The sequence below is a fragment of the Candoia aspera genome, chromosome 1 (genome assembly GCF_035149785.1).
Source record: "Candoia aspera isolate rCanAsp1 chromosome 1, rCanAsp1.hap2, whole genome shotgun sequence".
NCBI lineage: Eukaryota > Metazoa > Chordata > Lepidosauria > Squamata > Boidae > Candoia > Candoia aspera.
Genome location: NC_086153.1, coordinates 137938714 through 137958103, shown reverse-complemented (window position 1 = coordinate 137958103; position 19390 = coordinate 137938714). Strand labels below are relative to the sequence as shown.

General features: G+C 40.7%; 1 protein-coding gene across 1 annotated transcript; it reads left to right on the top strand.

Moving 5' to 3' along the window:
* Window positions 1-8258: 8258 nt before the first annotated feature.
* Window positions 8259-18121, top strand: CMPK2 (cytidine/uridine monophosphate kinase 2). The gene is made up of 5 exons (XM_063314207.1): window positions 8259-8968; window positions 12250-12364; window positions 14548-14749; window positions 16957-17190; window positions 17997-18121. Exons 1-5 carry the CDS (start codon window positions 8297-8299, stop codon window positions 18118-18120), a joined length of 1347 nt encoding a protein of 448 aa, XP_063170277.1. The 5' UTR covers window positions 8259-8296; the 3' UTR covers window position 18121.
* The last annotated feature ends 1269 nt before the right edge of the window (window positions 18122-19390 follow it).

Sequence of the window (19390 nt, the reverse complement as noted above, 5' to 3'; positions counted from 1 at the left end):
ACATAAAAAAGAAAGAAAGAAAGAAAGAAAGAAAGCAAGCAAGCAGCATTTGTGGTATGCTGCTCTGTTTTTGTTGTCACTCTCACCACAAATATTAGACTAGCCATACAGGATTAAAATAGATGGCAGTACTAAGAAAATGTCCAGCCTCTTTCCAAAGAACTTTGAATTCTGGTGAAGCAAAATTAGTGATATGAATAAAGTAAGTATCAGGCCTAATAATAATACCAAATGAAGCAGCAGTAGGAATCAGATGGTTGAGTCATAGTAGACTTGGGTTATTTCAAGAAAAAATGAATCAGAGAGTTGGGAATGGACTAGTGAAACAGAAAGCAAACACTGGACTCTCCAAAGGTTTAGAGAACCTGCTGAACTTTATTCTCCTTTGAGCATTCAGGGACAGGGTTGGAAAACAAAAGTAGACTCTTTGGAGCCTAAGCAGTCCAAATTAAGAACTCAGGGTAACGTTCAAAATAAAACGCCTAACCAAGGAGATAAATTGTGATCTGGCAGTAAGCGTTTGAGCTCTGCTCTCCTGGACTCTTAGAAGCAATCTCAGTTAGCCTTCCAATCTCAGCTGGGGGCATATAAGCAGCTCCCTACATGTGCACTCCCTGTCCCTGTCTCTTCCTTCTTCTGGTTCCATGAGGAACCAGCTCTCTTCTCTGCCTGGGCAATGACTTCAGACCAGGCGAGGCAGAATAGAAGGGTGGGAGTTTGTTTCTACAAACCTGATAAAGATCATCCAGCAGGTGTTTTCTCTGCTGGTTTCTCTGTGTTGTCCTCTGACATCTCCCTCAACCTTCTTCTCCAGCCCTCCACACCTGCCCCTTCAACAGAGCAGCCTTTATGCTCAGCACGCTGAGTCAGAAGGCCCTCGTTCTCTGCTGCTGTGACTTCTTCACAAGAAGGCTGATGTGTCGCTTTCACCACAAACATGTGAACATGGTATGTCTGAGGACAAATGGTTAAACAATGGGCAGCCATAAAAAGCAGAATACAGGTAGTCCTTGCTTAACATCCACAACTGGGCCTGGAATTTTGGTTGCTAAGCAAGGCAGTCATTAAGTGAATCTGACCCAATTTTATGACCTTTTTTGCAGTGGTCATTAAGCGAATCACCACAGGCGTTAAGTGAGCCATATTAAGCAAATCACATGATTCCGCACTGATTTTGCTTGCTAGAAGCCAGCCAGGAAGGTAGAAAATGGTGATCATATGACCACGGGATGCTGTGATGGTCATAGATGCAAACCAGTTGCCAAGCACCCAAATCGTGATCATGTGACTGTGGGGATGCTGCAACGGTCATAAATGGGAGGACATGTTGTAAGTTGTTTTTCTAGCACTGTCATAAGTCTGAACGGTCACTAAACAAATGGTTGTTAAGTGAGGACTACCTGTAATCCATGCATCGGTATATAAATTTCATCTCTAAACTGTTTATCCATAATGGGTCTCTGAAAACTATGCAAATGACCATACAATATGGTGCCTTTCCTGTCCAGTAGACAAGGGGTTAATTGGAGTTCACCCTCATGCTTTATTCCTTTTTTTTTTTTTTCCTTGTGCTCTGCTTCCCCCTGCCACACTTTGCTATTCTAGTTTGGCTGAAGACTCCTAACCAAGGGCACTGATAAGCCAACCATGATTTCTGTAATGATTCCCTTTTTTCCCCCAAAATGATAAGGAGTCTAAAATTGCCAGTGGAATTCAGATCTCTAAACAAAGTATCTGGAAGGAGATTAATGTTTCCAAAAAGAGATAGGTTTATAATTCATGTTTATGCTGTGTTTAGTAGCTGGTTGATCAGTGCTGGACTTGTACTATTTATATGTTTAACTATAAAGGTGAATGTGTGGTTTTATTTTCCTGCTGAGATGATTCTTTTTGTAAACTAACATAGGTCCCCTTAAGTTTCTTTCTTGTATTAATTCGAACTCACGCTTTTACACACTTGAACCTTATGTATTAATTTTATTTGTTCCAGTTACAATATTAATTTGGCAGTTCTTGTCACTGAGTATATTTTAGATGCTAGATTAATATACGTCTGTGTGTGTAAGAGAACAACCAAGAAAAGAGACATCACAGTACAGACCTTTTAGCCTTGCTGTACACCCTGTCCTTTCTTCAGTATAAAAAGTCGGACGTTTAATTCTGAAGCGCATTCAAATGTGCCTACTCAAATACATTAGAATTTGAGAACCACCTCAGCCTACCTCGGTGGGTATATTATGATCCCTGCAATATGTAGCCTATCTACAGAACAATCTGCCTGTTGTGACGTTAGGCATTTTACTAAATGGTAGTGTAGCACAGAGCATGGTTTGCCATTTTTATTCATTCCTTTTTCCTATACCTGCTGAAGTATAGGAAAAAGGAATACTAAAATATTAAGTCTTATTGGATCTTTTTCCAGTTTTTGACGAAGTAGCCTTTGGATTTGTACATAATGCTTTCTCACCAATCATTAATCCTAGTATATATTCTACCTGCCTTGGATAAGAGTAGAGATCATACAGTAAGTACTTTGTTCTTCTCCTAAATCAGCCCTCTTCCAACGGTTTTTCAGTTGCAGTGTCTATATCTTTATAGCTGCTGTGATTGTTCTGCTTGAGACACTGTGAAGATCACTGTGGTCTCATTCAAATAGTTTGCTCCTACAGTGTCCTGGGCCTGAACCATTTTTCCATCTTTTTTTGCCCCCTTGCAGGGCAGAAAGATTGCTTAAACAAGCTATTTCTTCCTGCCCTGCTTTTCTCCCCAGTGCTAACTTCAAGTTAACAACCTTTGGCAGCTGCTGCCTGAAACTGATCAGACCTTAATCAGTTTCACGCAGAAGGCTTTCCTTGTCAGGGCAGGAAATTTGGTCATAAATGTGTGGCATTGGTTGGAAAATGAATTTTTTAATCACCGTTTATTACCATTGTACTTTCAAATGGTCGCCAAGATAGTAGCTAAATAAGGAGTGGCTGTATTGTGAAGGCCATGGATTTCATAGCTGTGAAAACTGGATCATCAAAAATGTTAAATGAAGGAAAAAAATGTTGGACATGTAATGTGCAGGTAAGAGCCATTGAGGAAGATCCTCAAAAAGATGTTGAAAAAAGAGGTTGACTAAAGAAAATGTGGCTAGATGCTATCTGATTACACCAGTAGGAGTTTACGAGAACTCAAAGGAACAGTTACTCATTGACAGTTCTGATGAAATTATGTCCACCAAGTTCCAGAAAGTCAGAATTGATTGAAAAACAGATGATAGCGGAGGTGGGGAACTTGCAGCCTTCGAGATGTCACTGAACAACTCCCAGTAGCTTTAAATAGCATGGCTAACATTGACGGATGCTGAGAATTGTTTAGCAACATCTGGTGAATCATAGGCTTCCCACATTGCTCCATAGGTTTCCCACATTGCTAAATGGATAGCAGAATTGAACCAATGTTCCATGTGTTAATAGGTTATCTGTTGTTACTGTAACTCTTGGTACAAGAATAGACATTGAGTGTAAGTAATTGAATTTGTGCAAAGCAAGTATTCATTTGGGGCATTTTATAATCATCATCATCATCATCATCAATTATTAAACTCGTATGCCGCCCAACTCTTAATGACTCTGAATGGCTCACAACTATCAAAGAAATTACAATAAAATCAATAAAATAATATCAATAAAGCAAATAACTTCAGGAAAGGATCGTTACCTTGTCGTGGTGCTGGAGCTTGAGCACCTCAATGATGCCATGAGCTAAACCGTGAAGGACCACCCAAGATGGGAAGGTCATGACAGAGAGGTCAGACTAAATGCGATCCCTGGTGAAGGTAATGGCAACCCACCCCAGTATTCTTGCCGTGAAAACTAAATGGATCAGTACAACCAGAGAGATGTCGGTATACCATCGGAAGATGAGACCCCCAGGTCGGAAGATGGTCAAAATGCTACTGGGGAAGAACAGAGGATGAGTTCAACTAGCCCCAGACGTGATGATGCAGCTAGCTCAAAGCCGAAAGGACGGCTAGCGGCCGACAGTGCGGGTGGTGAACGGCAAATCCGATGTTCTAAGGATCAACACACCATTGGAACCTGGAATGTAAGGTCTATGAGCCAGGGCAAATTGGATGTGGTTATTGGTGAGATGTCAAGGTTAAAGATAGACATTTTGGGCGTCAGTGAACTGAAATGGACTGGAATGGGCCACTTCACATCAAATGACCACCAGATCTACTACTGTGGACAAGAGGACCACAGAAGAAATGGAGTAGCCTTCATAATTAATAGTCAAGTGGCTAAAGCAGTGCTTGGATACAATCCAAAAAATGATAGAATGATCTCAATTCGAATTCAGGGCAAGCCATCTAACATCACAGTGATCCAAATATACGCCCCAACCACGGATGCTGAAGAAACTGAAGTAGAGCAGTTCTATGAGTATCTGCAGCACCTTCTGGACAACATGCCTAAAAGAGATGTTATTTTCATCACGGGAGACTGGAATGCTAAGGTGGGCAGTCAAATGACACCTGGAATTACAGGTAAGCATGGCCTGGGAGAACAAAACGAAGCAGGACATAGGCTGATAGAATTTTGCCAAGACAACTCACTCTGCATAACAAACACTCTCTTCCAACAACCTAAGAGACGGCTTTATACATGGGCTTCAGCAGATAGACAACACCGAAATCAGATTGACTACATCCTTTGCAGCCAAAGGTGGCAGACATCTATACAGTCAGTAAAAACAAGACCTGGAGCTGACTGTAGTTCAGATCACGAACTTCTTCTTGCACAATTTAGGATCAGACTAAAGAGATTAGGGAAGACCCACAGATCAGCTAGATATGAGCTCACTAATATTCCTAAGGAATATGCAGTGGAGGTGAAGAATCGATTTAAGGGACTGGACTTAGTAGATAGGGTCCCGGAAGAACTATGGACAGAAGTTCGCAACATTATTCAGGAGGCGGCAACAAAATACATCCCAAAGAAAGAGAAAACCAAGAAGGCAAAATGGCTGTCTGCTGAGACACTAGAAGTAGCCCAAGAAAGAAGGAAAGCAAAAGGCAACAGTGATAGGGGGAGATATGCCCAATTAAATGCAAAATTCCAGAGGTTAGCCAGAAGAGATGAGGAATTATTTTTAAACAAGCAATGCGCGGAAGCGGAAGAAGACAATAGAATAGGAAGGACAAGAGACCTCTTCCAGAAAATTAGAAACATTGGAGGTAAATTCCAGGCAAAAATGGGTATGATCAAAAACAAAGATGGCAAGGACCTAACAGAAGAAGAAGAGATCAAGAAAAGGTGGCAAGAATATATGGAAGCCCTGTATAGGAAGGATAACAATATTGAGGATAGCTTTGACGGTGTAGTCAGTGAGCTAGAGCCAGACATCCTGAAGAGTGAGGTTGAATGGGCCTTAAGAAGCATTGCTAATAACAAGGCAGCAGGAGACGACGGCATCCCAGCTGAACTGTTCAAAATCTTGCAAGATGATGCTGTCAAGGTAATGCATGCTATATGCTAGCAAATTTGGAAAACACAAGAATGGCCATCAGACTGGAAAAAATCAACTTATATCCCCATACCAAAAAAGGGAAACACTAAAGAATGTTCAAACTATTGAACAGTGGCACTCATTTCACATGCCAGTAAGGTAATGCTCAAGATCCTGCAAGGTAGACTTCAGCAATTCATGGAGCAAGAACTGCCAGATGTACAAGCTGGGTTTAGAAAAGGCAGAGGAACTAGGGACCAAATTGCCAATATCCGCTGGATAATGGAAAAAGCCAGGGAGTTTCAGAAAAACATCTATTTCTGTTTTATTGACTATTCTAAAGCCTTTGACTGTGTGGACCATAACAAATTGTGGCAAGTTCTTAGCAGTATGGGGATACCAAGTCATCTTGTATGCCTCCTGAGGAATCTGTATAATGACCAAGGAGCAACAGTAAGAACAGACCATGGAATAACAGACTGGTTTAAGATTGGGAAAGGAGTACGGCAGGGCTGTATACTCTCACCCTACCTATTCAACTTGTACGCAGAACACATCATGCGACAAGCTGGGCTTGAGGAATCCAAGGCTGGAGTTAAAATTGCTGGAAGAAACATTAACAATCTCAGATATGCAGATGATAGCACTTTGATGGCTGAAAGCGAAGAGGAACTGAGGAGCCTTATGATGAAGGTGAAAGAAGAAAGTGCAAAAGCTGGCTTGCAGCTAAACCTCAAAAAAACCAAGATTATGGCAGCCAGCTTGATTGATAACTGGCAAATAGAGGGAGAAAATGTAGAAGCAGTGAAAGACTTTGTATTTCTAGGTGCGAAGATTACTGCAGATGCTGACTGCAGTCAGGAAATCAGAAGACGCTTAATCCTTGGGAGAAGAGCAATGACCAATCTCGATAAAATAGTTAAGAGCAGAGACATCACACTGACAACAAAGGTCCACATAGTTAAAGCAATGGTGTTCCCCGTAGTAACATATGGCTGAGAGAGCTGGACCATAAGGTACGCTGAGCGAAGGAAGATAGATGCTTTTGAACTGTGGTGTTGGAGGAAAATTCTGAGAGTGCCTTGGACTGCAAGATGATCAGACCAGTCCATCCTCCAGGAAATCAAGCCAGACTACTCACTTGAGGGAATGATGTTAAAGGCAAAACTGAAATATTTTGGCCACATAATGAGAAGACAGGACAGCCTGGAGAAGATGCTGATGCTAGGGAGAGTGGAAGGCAAAAGGAAGAGGGGCCGACCAAGGGCAAGATGGATGGATGATATTCTAGAGGTGACGGACTCGTCCCTGGGGGAGCTGGGGGTGTTGACGACCGACAGGAAGCTCTGGCGTGGGCTGGTCCATGAAGTCACGAAGAGTCGGAAGCGACTAAACGAATAAACAACAAAAGCAAATAGTTAGACTCAGGACTGAGCCATAGTTTTGATAGCGAGGCACTGCACTTGGGGCAAGGACCACAGTGGGGAGACAGCAGACAGGGGCAGGGCAAGGGGAGGTCAGATGGATTGTGATACAAACCTCACTGCTTTTGTATGTATGTTGTGACATCACACACATGTGCCAAAGGGGTAGAGTTTAGAGTGCACCTAAAATGTAAAATAGTTCCTGTAGACACTGTTGGGCAGAGGATGCAAAATGAAAAGGACTGTGTCACACATATACAGGTAGGCTTTTCTGTATATTTGGAGAATTTGTGTTGTTTGTTTGTTTCTTTTTTGCTATGCTTCTTCTACTTCAGGATCTCAGTTTTAAAAATAATCTCTAGTGGGGGGGGAGGGCTCTAGGGGCCACAGAAAAGGAGCTGGGCAACTCTTCTGTCCCTGGGGTCCCAGGTTGCCCACTCCTACTTTAAAGTATTGGAGGCTTCCATTTTCTTGAGTCAGTGCAATTTATTTGCAAAAGAAACCACCATAATTACATACCAGATTAAAGGTTCCATTAAAACAATATAGAAATGCATTAATATATGTGTTGGCAACGGATCAGCTTAAAAAAGCTAAACACACATCATACCATAGTTTTACTGTCAAGCTGGAAATCCACCTGACCCTAATTTAAAAGAAATTGGTCAGAAATCAAGATTTCCATGGTTTTTTTTCCTTTACTATCCATACATGTCCAATTTCTATAGAAAAGCTAGGAAGACTGCCTTATTGGCATAGTTACAGATGCTGCTGTGAACAGGAATAATGCTTATCTTGCATATTAGAGACCACTGGAGTTGAACAGCTTATAAATTCAAATAAATAAATATCCTTTGTATGAAAATGTGACAATACTGTTTTCCTTTTTTTGCATGTTAACGTTTTCCCAAAGATACGAATGTTAATCTGATGCAAGAAAAACAGCAAATAATGTGGCTTCTCCCAACCTAATTCATGTAAAATACTACAAACTTATTTGCCTTTACCAGCCTTTTGAGTGTTTTGGTTTCGTTTTTCCAAAGCAATCCACCGGCAGATGCATTGCGAGGGGTGCCTGCCTGCTTACTAATACTCAGATCCCTCTGTAAACTTTCATTTTCATGCAAGGGTCAATTTCGTTTCCCAGTTCTCAGTTTTCCTTTCTTGATATGTCCTGTATCCCATTTCGTTTGGCTTTTGACCCGCCGCACCTGTTTCTTGAATGCAGACTTCCTATCGCGTAAGTTTCATTTCATTTCATTTCATTTCATTTTCATTTCCTATCGCGTAAGTTTTCGATTCCCCGCTCGCCGAAAGGGGAAGGCGCGGGCCGGCGGCTTATCGCGCCACTGGTTTCAACTCTCCCGGGTGCGGTCATGCTGCAGGGCAGCATGGTTGGGTTCCTCCGGCTGCTGAGATCAACCATGGAAGTGCCGCCCAAGCGCCTGTCTCCTACCCAAGCGGGCTGGCTCGAGCGCTCCTTCGTCGCTGAATCGGCAGGCGGCGATGTGGATTATTTCGCCCTGAGCAGCGCCGGTGGGGACTCTGCCAACCGCGCGCGGCCCCGATGCTTTTTGCCGCCTCCGGGCAGAAGCTATTCTTTTGGCATCCCCGCGGCGCCAGCCCCGCGGGAGCGCGTCAGAGCGGCCAGGCTGCACAGAGCTGTGCAGTGCCGACTCAAGCGGGCGCCTTGGGGGGCTCGGGGCAGAGTCCTGCCGCTCCTCACTTACAGCCCTCACGGAGCAGTGCTGGAGAAAGGCTTCCTAGTTCAGGACGAGCAGGGGCTGCCGGAGACCCAGGCCTTCTTGGAACAGCTGCTGAGCTTCCTGCTCCCAGCGCCAGCCCACCTTTCTGTGTACGAGGAGGCCAAAAGCGGCGGGCTCTGCTGTGCCTTGTGGCGCCTTAAGGGGGCAGGACAGGATAAAGAGCTGCTTAGTAGAGCACAGGTCGTGGCCGCTGAAGAACCGGAATTCCATCCTGCCGTTGCTCACCTTCTCGGCAATACCGTGTTCAGATCCTGGGAAGCTGCCCGCGAAGTGCTAGAGGAAGTAAGTGCCCTCCTGTGGGCTGCTCATAGAAACAGGAGTCCGTCGAACCATATCTCCTTCCTGGGCATAAGTGAAATGTACAGAAGGAGGAAGGGTGTCTCTGAGCAGGCATCAACCAGATCGTAACTAGGTACTCTTGTGGGTAGAGTGGAGGAGGTTTGATAAGGGTTGAAGATGATACAGGGAAAACAACTTTGCTGAGGCTAATCAGTACTGGCACAAACTGGTGAGCAGTTTTTTCATGTTTCCAGAACTTTGGGTGGTTTGAGGATGATAAAGTAGGCTTGATGTTGCAGCCACAAACTGTCTTTTTTTTTACAGCTTTAAGGTGGAGCATGGAGGAAGGTAGACTCAGTCAGATCATCTAGGTCAGTGTTTCTCAAGCTTGGCAAGTTTAAGACATGTGGACTTCAACTCCCAGAATTCTCCAGCCATTCCCAGACATGCTGGCTGAGGAATTCTGGGAGTTGAAGTCCATATGTCTTAAATTTGCCAAGTTTGAGAAGCACTGATCTAGGTTCTAAATCAGGGTCCGCCAAAGTGGTCAATATCAACCTGCAAGGGTTGATATTCTTCTTCTTCATAGTACTATTAGTTAAAGTAGTATTTATTAAATTATTTTCATATAACATTTGGGAGTCAATGGACAATCTGAAACATCATGAAGGGGTCAATGAGCTGAAGAGTTTGGGGACCCCTGTGCTAAATAGACCTTGTGATCGATATGTGTCTGCTCCTGCAAGATGTGTAACCTAGTTAAATTGCCTTACTGGTGGGAGCGGTAGTAGCAGCCACACTAATTGGGTCAAAAATTGTCATGGTTCTTCCAGGAAGCCTACGATTTCTTGAGCCTTTACACCTGGAGCATATTGGCAAGGTATGATATCATGATATCACTAGTCCCATCTTTTGGTCAGATCGGCAGCAGTTGGCCTGACCACTGCAGTCAGTCACTGTTTGAGAGGAGTATTCTGTGCTCAGCCCTTGGCAGTAAATTAGTCATTCCTGTTCTTTTTCTTAAAGAACTGGATAGGATGCATTTAGATATACAGGTCAACTGATTAGGTTTTGCTCTTCCCACAACACAGGCGATTGGGTGAGATTAGTATAACCCCGTGCAATATTGGCTCTGTTGTAGGCTAAAGCTGTCTCCCTTAGTTTTAGTTTCTTGGGTTAACTGACTTCTTTTCTTGCGTTCCACAATAAATTATGAGAACCAGTTTGGTGTAATGGTTAAGGCATCAGACTAGAAACCTGGAGACCGTGAGTTCTAGTCCCGCCTTGGTCACAAAGCCAGCTGGGTGACCTTGGGCCAGTCGTGTGCTCTCAGCCCTAGGAAGCAGGCAAGGGCAAGCCACTTTTGAAATGTTACTGAGGGACTTGTCCAGGCAGTTGCCAGGAGTCAAAAACTGGCTTGGAGGCACAAAAAACAAACAAAACCAAACACCCACAATACATTACTTCCACCTGTGTTGACCCATTCATGTCTCTTTCAGGAAGAATCACTAAATTACATTCAGGAACCATTGTTCCATGGCACATTTGGAATATGTAGAAATAATGTATGTCATTAACACATGACTCTTGATGATGCTTGTTTCAATTTCAGGAGGGTTTTTTTTTTAGCTTTTATTTATTGAACTGTCAAGTAACAGAGTGACATAAATCCGTGATGCATATAGAATAAAGATATATAATTTTATTTAAAAACCTGCTAAAAAAAGACAGAATATACATGTTGATAGTTACCATATATCTAAAGTGTTACCAATAGTACATCTGTTGCAATTGACATAAAATATAATGTCCACCCAAATTTGATAGAATTGCAGTTCCTGCATCTGGTGTTTCTTTATTTTCACTGTATCTATAATCTTTTCTAACATGGCAATTGAAGAGGCCTTGTTAATCCACACCTCAATTATTAAATTATCCACAGTTTTCCAGTGTTGGGCAATTATTATTTTAGCTGAAAATTAAGTAGATTATAGGTTTCTTATTTTTATGCTTGAGATTCAGTCCCATAAATAAGTACAGTAACTCTAACTCTGGGGAGCATTCAGTCCTTTGTTCAGTAATGATGTTTGTCTCCCCAAAATTTTTACACCAAAAAGGTATAGCTTTATTGTATGACTATTACAAAAGAAAGACAACCTCTCCAACATTTGGAAGAATAATTATGATATATATGTGCCAATCTGACTGGAATCAAGTGTCAGTGATATAAAATCTTCCACGGATGTTCTTGCGTTGAAGCTGAGGTGAATCCACCTGATTTCCATAATGCCTGCCAATTTGTCTCTTGGATGGGTTTACCAGAATGAGTATCCCAAGCTTCCTTTAAAAGGAAGAGGTGGATCTCTTATTTCTAATTGCATCAGTAGCCTATAAAGTTTTGAGATTGTTCCTTTTGGTTGTTTAGATAGTTAAGTATTAAGTTCTCAAAATTAGTGTAAGACCAAATTGCTGAAGCTGTAACATCCTTATTCCCTGGTAGAGATTTAATTTAATTTAATATTTAAGAAAAAACATAGTAACTTGATGCTCTACCTCCTCTTTATTGAGGAGTTCTCTATTGCTATAGAAATCTTTTATTCTGTAAAGGTTGTATCTTCTCAAAAGTTTCATTTGAGCCAGACCATAGTGATTGTCCTGTTCTATATAAGTTATTAAAGGAGTTTAAGTAGAAGTATCCTTTACCAAGGCCTTTTGATTTTTGTTTTTGTTTAATCAACTGCTTATGATGTTTGAAGGGAAAGTATAAATTCTGGTAGAGAATGTAAACCATGCATCACTATGCAAAACATGGTATAGCGTGTTGTGCAAACTCAGCTTTTCAATGTCCAAGTTCTTTTTTGCACTCCATAGTGCCTTGTAATAGGGAATATATATGTTTTCTTGAAGATGCTGCAGGAGATGTAGCTATTCCAAAGAATCTTGAAAAACGTGCATGTTTAATCACACAATATCTCCTAAATTAGGCCAATCAAATGTAAGTGATGATTTCAAGTGTTGATTTCCTATTATCTTCCCTTTGAATGGCCAAGATACAGCTCCTATGTGGAAGATGGAAGATTTCAGCATCTGCCTTTTGTGAATGTCAGCTGAATTTCTTTTAGGTGAGACAACTCAGGGTGCAGGAGCCATGTTCTCTAATCCATCTGACACTTCAAGCGGACATCACAAACACTGCTGAGGCCACTTAAAGAATTTACCTGCAGAAGCAGTGCCTCAGGTTCTGCTTCTAGGCCCTTCTAAATCAGTGTCTCCTCTTATTACAGTGCACTTCAATAATTCCTGAAGCCGGATTGATTCTAGAACTTGTGGATAAGTGTCCTAAGCATCCAAAGAAAGGGAATTTTCCCGTAATAGTTATTGAAGGGCTGGATGCAACGGGTAAGGAAAATCTTAAATATATTCTTATGAAAGCATAGGCATTTCTTTTGACTGAGTTCATAGAACACATTTCAGATAGGTATCAAATCAACCGATTTTGTGGGTTGCATAGCACACTGAACTGAAAAGACACAGGGTTTGTGTGACATCTTAAAGTCATAAAAAATTGGGGTTAAGAGTAGACAAGTGAGTATTCTGCCAAATCATGTCAGTTTACAGGTAAGTTATATGAGAAGCAATATACAATAAACAATGTATGCAAATAAAAGATCCACAAACTAATGAAAAACATAGAGTGATGTTAAATTAACCAAACCAAATTACAACCAAACTAAGATGGTGTCAAGGCTCAAATGCCCTCTGGAAGATGTCTGTTCTGAGCAGTTTCCAGAAGGTAATTAGGCTGAGAACCAACTGGTTATGGCTAGGAGGTCATTCCAAAGAACCAGTGCAGCCACTGAAAAGCAACACCAGCAAGCCTTGGCCCTCCTCCCCTCTCTAAAGTGGGGCATCACTAACAGTTTTTCCCTGTAGATCAAACTAGCTCGGCTGATTCCAGTGGGAGAATGTGGTCCTGCAGATAACAAAGCACAAAGCCATGTAAGACTTTATAGATTAGTACTACCATTTTAAATTGCACCCAGAAGCCTCTTGGCAACCAAAGGCTGGGGGTATCATGGTGGTCCCATGATTTTTCCAGATTCAGTCAACAGACCCCATGGAGTTCTCCCCTTTGCCTTAAATGGTCAAATATTTTCTGTCCCCAGCAGAGGGGAGGGGCTGGAGTGTCTCACTTTGTGTGAGGGGATGTGGATTGACAATCTGGCATGCAATCCTAATTTGCAGCAGAGGCTCATGAACAGGACTTTAACTTCTAAATGGGATACATTGGATTAACATGCGTGAAAATTAACCCTTCCCAATAAAAAATACTAGTTATTTAGCTACCCTATGTAATTGGTTTCATTTTTCACCACTGCCTTTACAAATGTTTCACCAGGCTTGAGAATTATGAATACTTTTTTTTATAAATTGTAGTCGCTGCACAGAAATAAATAAATAAATCAAGCAAGCAAGCCACATACTGCCCAGAATTGTTTGCTGGTGATTAGTTATTTTGGAGGTTGTTCGAGCGTCCAAAGGAGCAAGAAAATAAAATGGCAACAATCAAATAAAAGATAAGTGTGATTGATAGTAATTTGAGGACCAGTGAACAGATGTTAATGTTAGTAGAAAACAGAAATCTTTGCCATATGGCAGGGTTGGGTAGCTGACAGTGCGTGGATCAAATATATTCTGCACACCCATCTTTCTACCTCCCTCAGAGCATCCTTGCCTCCCATTCTTGTGAGGATCATAGGAATTGTAGGCCAGCATAGGATGAGGGCACCAGGGTGAGGAAGGCTGACATACATTAATCTGTTTTAATTCATAAAGCAATTCTATCAGGTGAGTAAGCATTATTTTTTTTCACTTTGTTTAGTAATCCATCTGATGCTTGCCATTTATAAACATATCTAGGTGATGACATTCTATTCCTTTGTTGTAGTATGCCATAGTTTATTTGATCATGGTTTATTGAATGATGCCCAACTAGCTGAATTTGAACAAAGTTATGATTTACAAAAGACCATGATTGGATGCACACTGCATATTAAACCAAATAGATCACTTTATGGCTTAGCATGATGTGTGATTTATGAATGAGGCCAGTGAATTCAGTGCAAGTAGGGGATTAAGCCCTGGTGTGAAGCTTAGATCCTGTGCTACCCTAATCTTTTCATTCAATGCAGGTACAAGAAAGTTGCTTCTTGCCTTCATCACACCTCTTCACAGCAGGATTGGTGGCAGTTGTGAGGTAGTGTTACTAGGGAGGTAGGGGGATTCCCTCCTGGAGCAGGCTAAGATTCCAACTCTTCTCAGTCACAGCTGTAGCCTTCTGACAGCAACTGCCAAGAGAATGGCTGGTAGTTGCTTTCTTAAGGGAATATCGGCCTTACAGCTCCAGTTGTCTTAACTTCTCTGAAAAGGCTTGCCTCATCTGCACATAAGACAGGAAGGGATCTAAACTCAATGGGCTATTGCATATGATACCAATGATCTAATCTAAGTTCTTTCAAACTTGATCAATCCATGTGCTGTATCATAATTAAGGTCCACTTTCCTTCTTGTACCACATGTAGGCAAAACAACAGTAACTCATCTTTTGAAAGATTCACTGAATGCTGTGCTCTTGAGGACTCCTCCATCTTGTGTTAGCCAGTGGCGGAAGATTTTTGATGATGAACCACCACTCATACGGAGAGCATTCTATGCACTGACTAACTACATTGTGGCTTCTGAAATAGCTCACGAATCCGCTAAGTCACTGGTGATTGTAGACAGGTTTGCAAAAATAAAGTGTTTCCAATAGAAGAGAATCTATGTAGCTCAGGGTTGAACTGGGGAGTCTTTGGTGCTCTCTGAGCTTGGTTGTTTGCTTACAGTTGTTTCAAAACTGGCTGGGCAAGCTTCTGTATATAAACAGGGAGCAAACCTCACACTTACTTGCACTGATGATGTTATCTAGTTGGGTAATGAAACATCTGCAAGTAAACAACCAAGCTCAGAGAGCACCAAATTATCCACAAAAATAAAGTGTCTTGATTGAAAAGATGTGTCGTCTTGTTAGCCATACAAGTTGTTTTTCTAGTATTTCTATGAAAGGTTGAAGTAGGAAGTTAACATGAATTTATTTATTTATATTTCAAATTTAGTCACTGCCCATCTCACTCAGAGAGCAACTGTGGGTGGAATTGTTTTATACTTATCCGTTACCTGAGGTTATTTTATTCTATTTATCACAGTTCTGATACAGAATCTTCAGAATAGTCAAATGTATGTGGCTAGAAGAAGGAAATGACAAACCACTTCTGAAAAACCTTGCCAAGAAAATTTCAGGGACTAGTCCAGACAGTTGCCAGGAGTCAAAACTGACTCGAAGGCACTCCTGCAAAAAAGGCTAGATGATGATGATGATGTTGATGATAGCAGTAAAATATCATTCTTAATTTTGAATTAATGGGATCAAAACAACTATGGACTTCTCTTATTGCTGAAAGGGACTTGGTATTTGTGCTTTTAACAGCAGCTCCAATCTATATTGAAGGAAACTGAGGAGCTTCAAAAGCAACCAGAGATACCATGGATGCTGTGACCACCATATCTGTGCTACAAAAATGTAATTGAATATAGCGGTTCTTAAGCTGATACCTTGTATTTGGCTCCTTTAGAGTCTCAAAAATCTCAACTTATTTTTAAAATAGTAAATTTCTAGTTCTCATTGTAGAATGCAGAGTGCAGTTTGTTTCTAAAACATATCAGCCATCTAGGTTATTTTTTCCATCAGTCATGAACAAGATAACTGTATATGTATTGGTATCTATATGAGTGAGATATAGATATATCGAAGTACCTTGGCCTTGAGCCCCCAGGACTTTAATTTCCCAAATTTATTGGACCACATAATGTGTCTTTCCTTTAATCTAAATTAACAAAAGCAAAAAAATGTGTTATTCTTGTGTTTTAATGCTGTATTTGTTTATGAGCTGCCTGGAGAGTTTGGGAATGACTAGATTAATACAGTAACAGATGTAATAGAAGACTTAAATCCATTTATTCTTCTTCAGTCTTGCTCACTTAGAATGACTAATTCTGATCTATATGTAGTGCTGTATATGTAGGGGTGTTTGTGTGTGTATATATATATAAATAAAATACACAAACATACTGTGCTGTATTATATTTATAAAACTTTTCATAGTAGAAGGAAATTGATTTTTTTTTAAATCTCAGAGAAATTAAACTTTTAAAAAGTTTAAAAACTTTTAATGCTTATGGATTGTATTCTTGTATCACATTGAGTTTAGGGTTGGTGTTCATACTGCAGTCTGAGCAGAAGTACCTGTACAACTTTCTCTGTTACTTTTGGACAAAATGTTAAGGCAAAGCTGGTAATTCTGTGGGGTTGCCCAAGTCCTCACGGAGCTCCAAAGCTTAGTTGGTGCCTTGAGAAAATCGCTTTGCTTGACCTGCTCACAGGGTCCTTGTGAAGAGAAAGTGAGCAATACATGAGTTTAAATTCCTTAAAACCATTCAGAATCAGAACATACTTATGTATATGCTGCTTAAAATTTACATACTAGTCTATCCAACAAGGCTCAAGGCAGCTTACAAAAATACAACATTAGAATATCAGTGTTCCAAGTGACAGCCACAACACAGCAGGAGGGTCCCCTTCATTGCACATCTGTTCCCAAGGCACTTCAGAAAAGCTAGGTTTTATTGGCTTTCTGAAAAACCAGTAGTGTGGGAGCTTATCTGCCTTTGGAATGCTGTTTTAGAGAAGTGAGGCTGCAGCTGAGAAGGCTTGCCCCCGGTGCCTGAAGTTGATGTTCCCTAAGAGAAGGGACCAGAGAGAGCCCACCCTTCATGTGACCATTTTGAGAGAGAGAGAGAGTTGTCTTCACAGTTCATTTCACATGCAAAAGCTAGAAGCAGAAAACAATAGATACTTTGGTTCGAAAGTCACCCTAATGCCTTTGTTTGGATAGATACTGGCATAGCACTGCAGCATATGCAATTGCAGCGGAAATACCTGGGAAAGTGCAGAATCTCCCTCCATCTCATCATCTGGTGTATCACTGGCCTGATGACCTTCTGAGCCCAGACATTGTCTTGCTGTTAACTGTTAGTCCTGAAGAAAGAGTCCGGAGGTTACAGGGACGTGGGATGGAGAAGACAAAAGAAGAGGTTGAGTTGGCAGCAAATGATTCCTTCCGTCTAAAGTATGTACTAAAATACAAAACGGTGCCACTATCTTCCTTATTGGCACAACCATGAAAATCTTGCTTTGTCTGTTTAAGATAAGGAGTAAGTAAGGAATTATTTAATTATGGGAAAACTAATTATGGACAGTTATGGGGAAGAGAGTTACACACTGGTTTTGCTGAACGATAAGGCCTTTAGAAGGATGGGGTATGTGTGTGACATTGCACTTTGCAGGCTCTGCTGCTTTGGGTCAGGTGTCCTGAAATACTAGGTAGACTGGCTGCAAATAGTAACAGGTTCAGTCAGATAAGGTTCTGTGCTTTCAGGTGTAATCGTGTTCCATAGTAATTGAAGCTGGAGTATGTGAAATCTTGGGTTCTCAGCTTGACTCCATAACATACTCCAAAGATAGTATGGAGTTTGTGAACCTACAGGTTTGTGAACCAGCCAAGCTCTGATTCAAAGATTCATTTTAATAAATGTGTGTCTGCATATATGCAAAAGCCCATGAACTCTCTGAATTGATTTGAAGTTAACTGATTAGATCTGATGCATTCAATTCAGAGGAGACAATTGAACTCACTTTCAGATCAAAGCTTAAAACTGAAGCTTTGCACAGCCCTAATAAAAACCCTTCCTTGTTCTTGGACAAAGAACGTATCAGTTTGCTTGGCTTTGGATTAATGACTGTGTGAACCCTGCCAGGGCAGTATTTAAGCCACAATTCATAGCTTCTGAACTACACTGAAAGTTTTGCTGTTGGTTCCTAGTATGTATGCTAAGTATTTCTACATTTTGTAATGCTACCTATTTTTTTTAATAGAGTTGAAGAGTCTTACAGAAGAATGAAAAATCCAACATGTCAAATCCTTGATGCCAGTCCTTCTAAAGAAGATGTGGCTAAAGCTGCTCTACATCTGATTAAAAGTCAGTGCCGTTTTCTATAGCTGTTTGTCTCTGCCCGAGTGTCAGTAACAATCAGAATCAAAATTTCCCAGGCAAAGCACTTAGGTGTTAATATTTTCTGAACAAGCAAGAAGCATAAGGCATATGCAAAACAATAGGCTTTCATATGGACAAGCTAGTTTTTTAAATATGGTGATCATATTGAAATGCATTCCTGTTAAAGGAATGCAATAGTTACATTTCATAACTAAAAACAAAATATGCATGTCCATGTTCATGATAAAAAAAATTAAATGGATTGATACTAAGTATTTGCTGTAGATTTTCCAAAACATTCTCCTTGCTCTCAGTCTGAATTAACTTCATGACAGTATCACATAGACAAATTGTAGTAAGTGCTTAATGAGGTGGGCTTATCAAAAGGTAAAATAATTAAGGACTTTAACATGAATGAGTATGGTCACTGGAGATAAAATTCTGCACTGAAGTGAAAAAGGAATGGTGTCTAAGGCATCTTTTTGTGTTCTTCCATTTTCCTGCCATATTTGTTGAAGATAACTCATTCTGTTCCATTAACACACTTTGCAGTCATGGCAGGGAGGAGGAAGAAGTGCAGGTCCTCATTTTAAAAGGAATAATATGTTAAAATTGGCTTCAGTGTACTGTGAAGGTGTTGTATGTCTAAGATTTCAATTTCAAATAAGAGGATTAGTTATCATTTTGGGTTATCTACACAGTATCCAGTTGTGTGCATCTTTCTTCAGCTTTTAACATCTTGATCTTTGTAGACTAATTTTTTAATAGACATGGCATACAGGTTAAGTCAGCAGGTTTAAGGCCTGTAGATTTCAGTGAAGGGAACCAATTGGTTTAATATGTTACCTTATTTCCATTACTGCTTACTTCTGTTTGCTGAATTTGTAATTGTCTAGCATTTCAGTAGCAATAGTAAAATACCTTCCTGCATTAAAATCATCATGATTTTATGTTTTTCAAATCATCATTTAAAAACGGTAGCTAAAAATACATAACATATAAAAAATAAACATTGCAACAGCAGATATTATTTTAAAGGTTCTGTTGCAGCATAGGAGAAAATGGTGGCACATTAACATATTAAAAGGACTGGCAGAATAAAAATGTCTTTCATGCAGGAAAGATAGTAAAACCGGGTGCCTGGAGTGCCTTACTGGAGAGGGATTCTACTGATAACGCCTGCTTCTTGGATGTTCTCTTCTAACAGGGCAAGCTCATACTGCCACTTCGTTGCTTTCATAAACATTCCAGAATTTATAAATAAACATGGTTAAC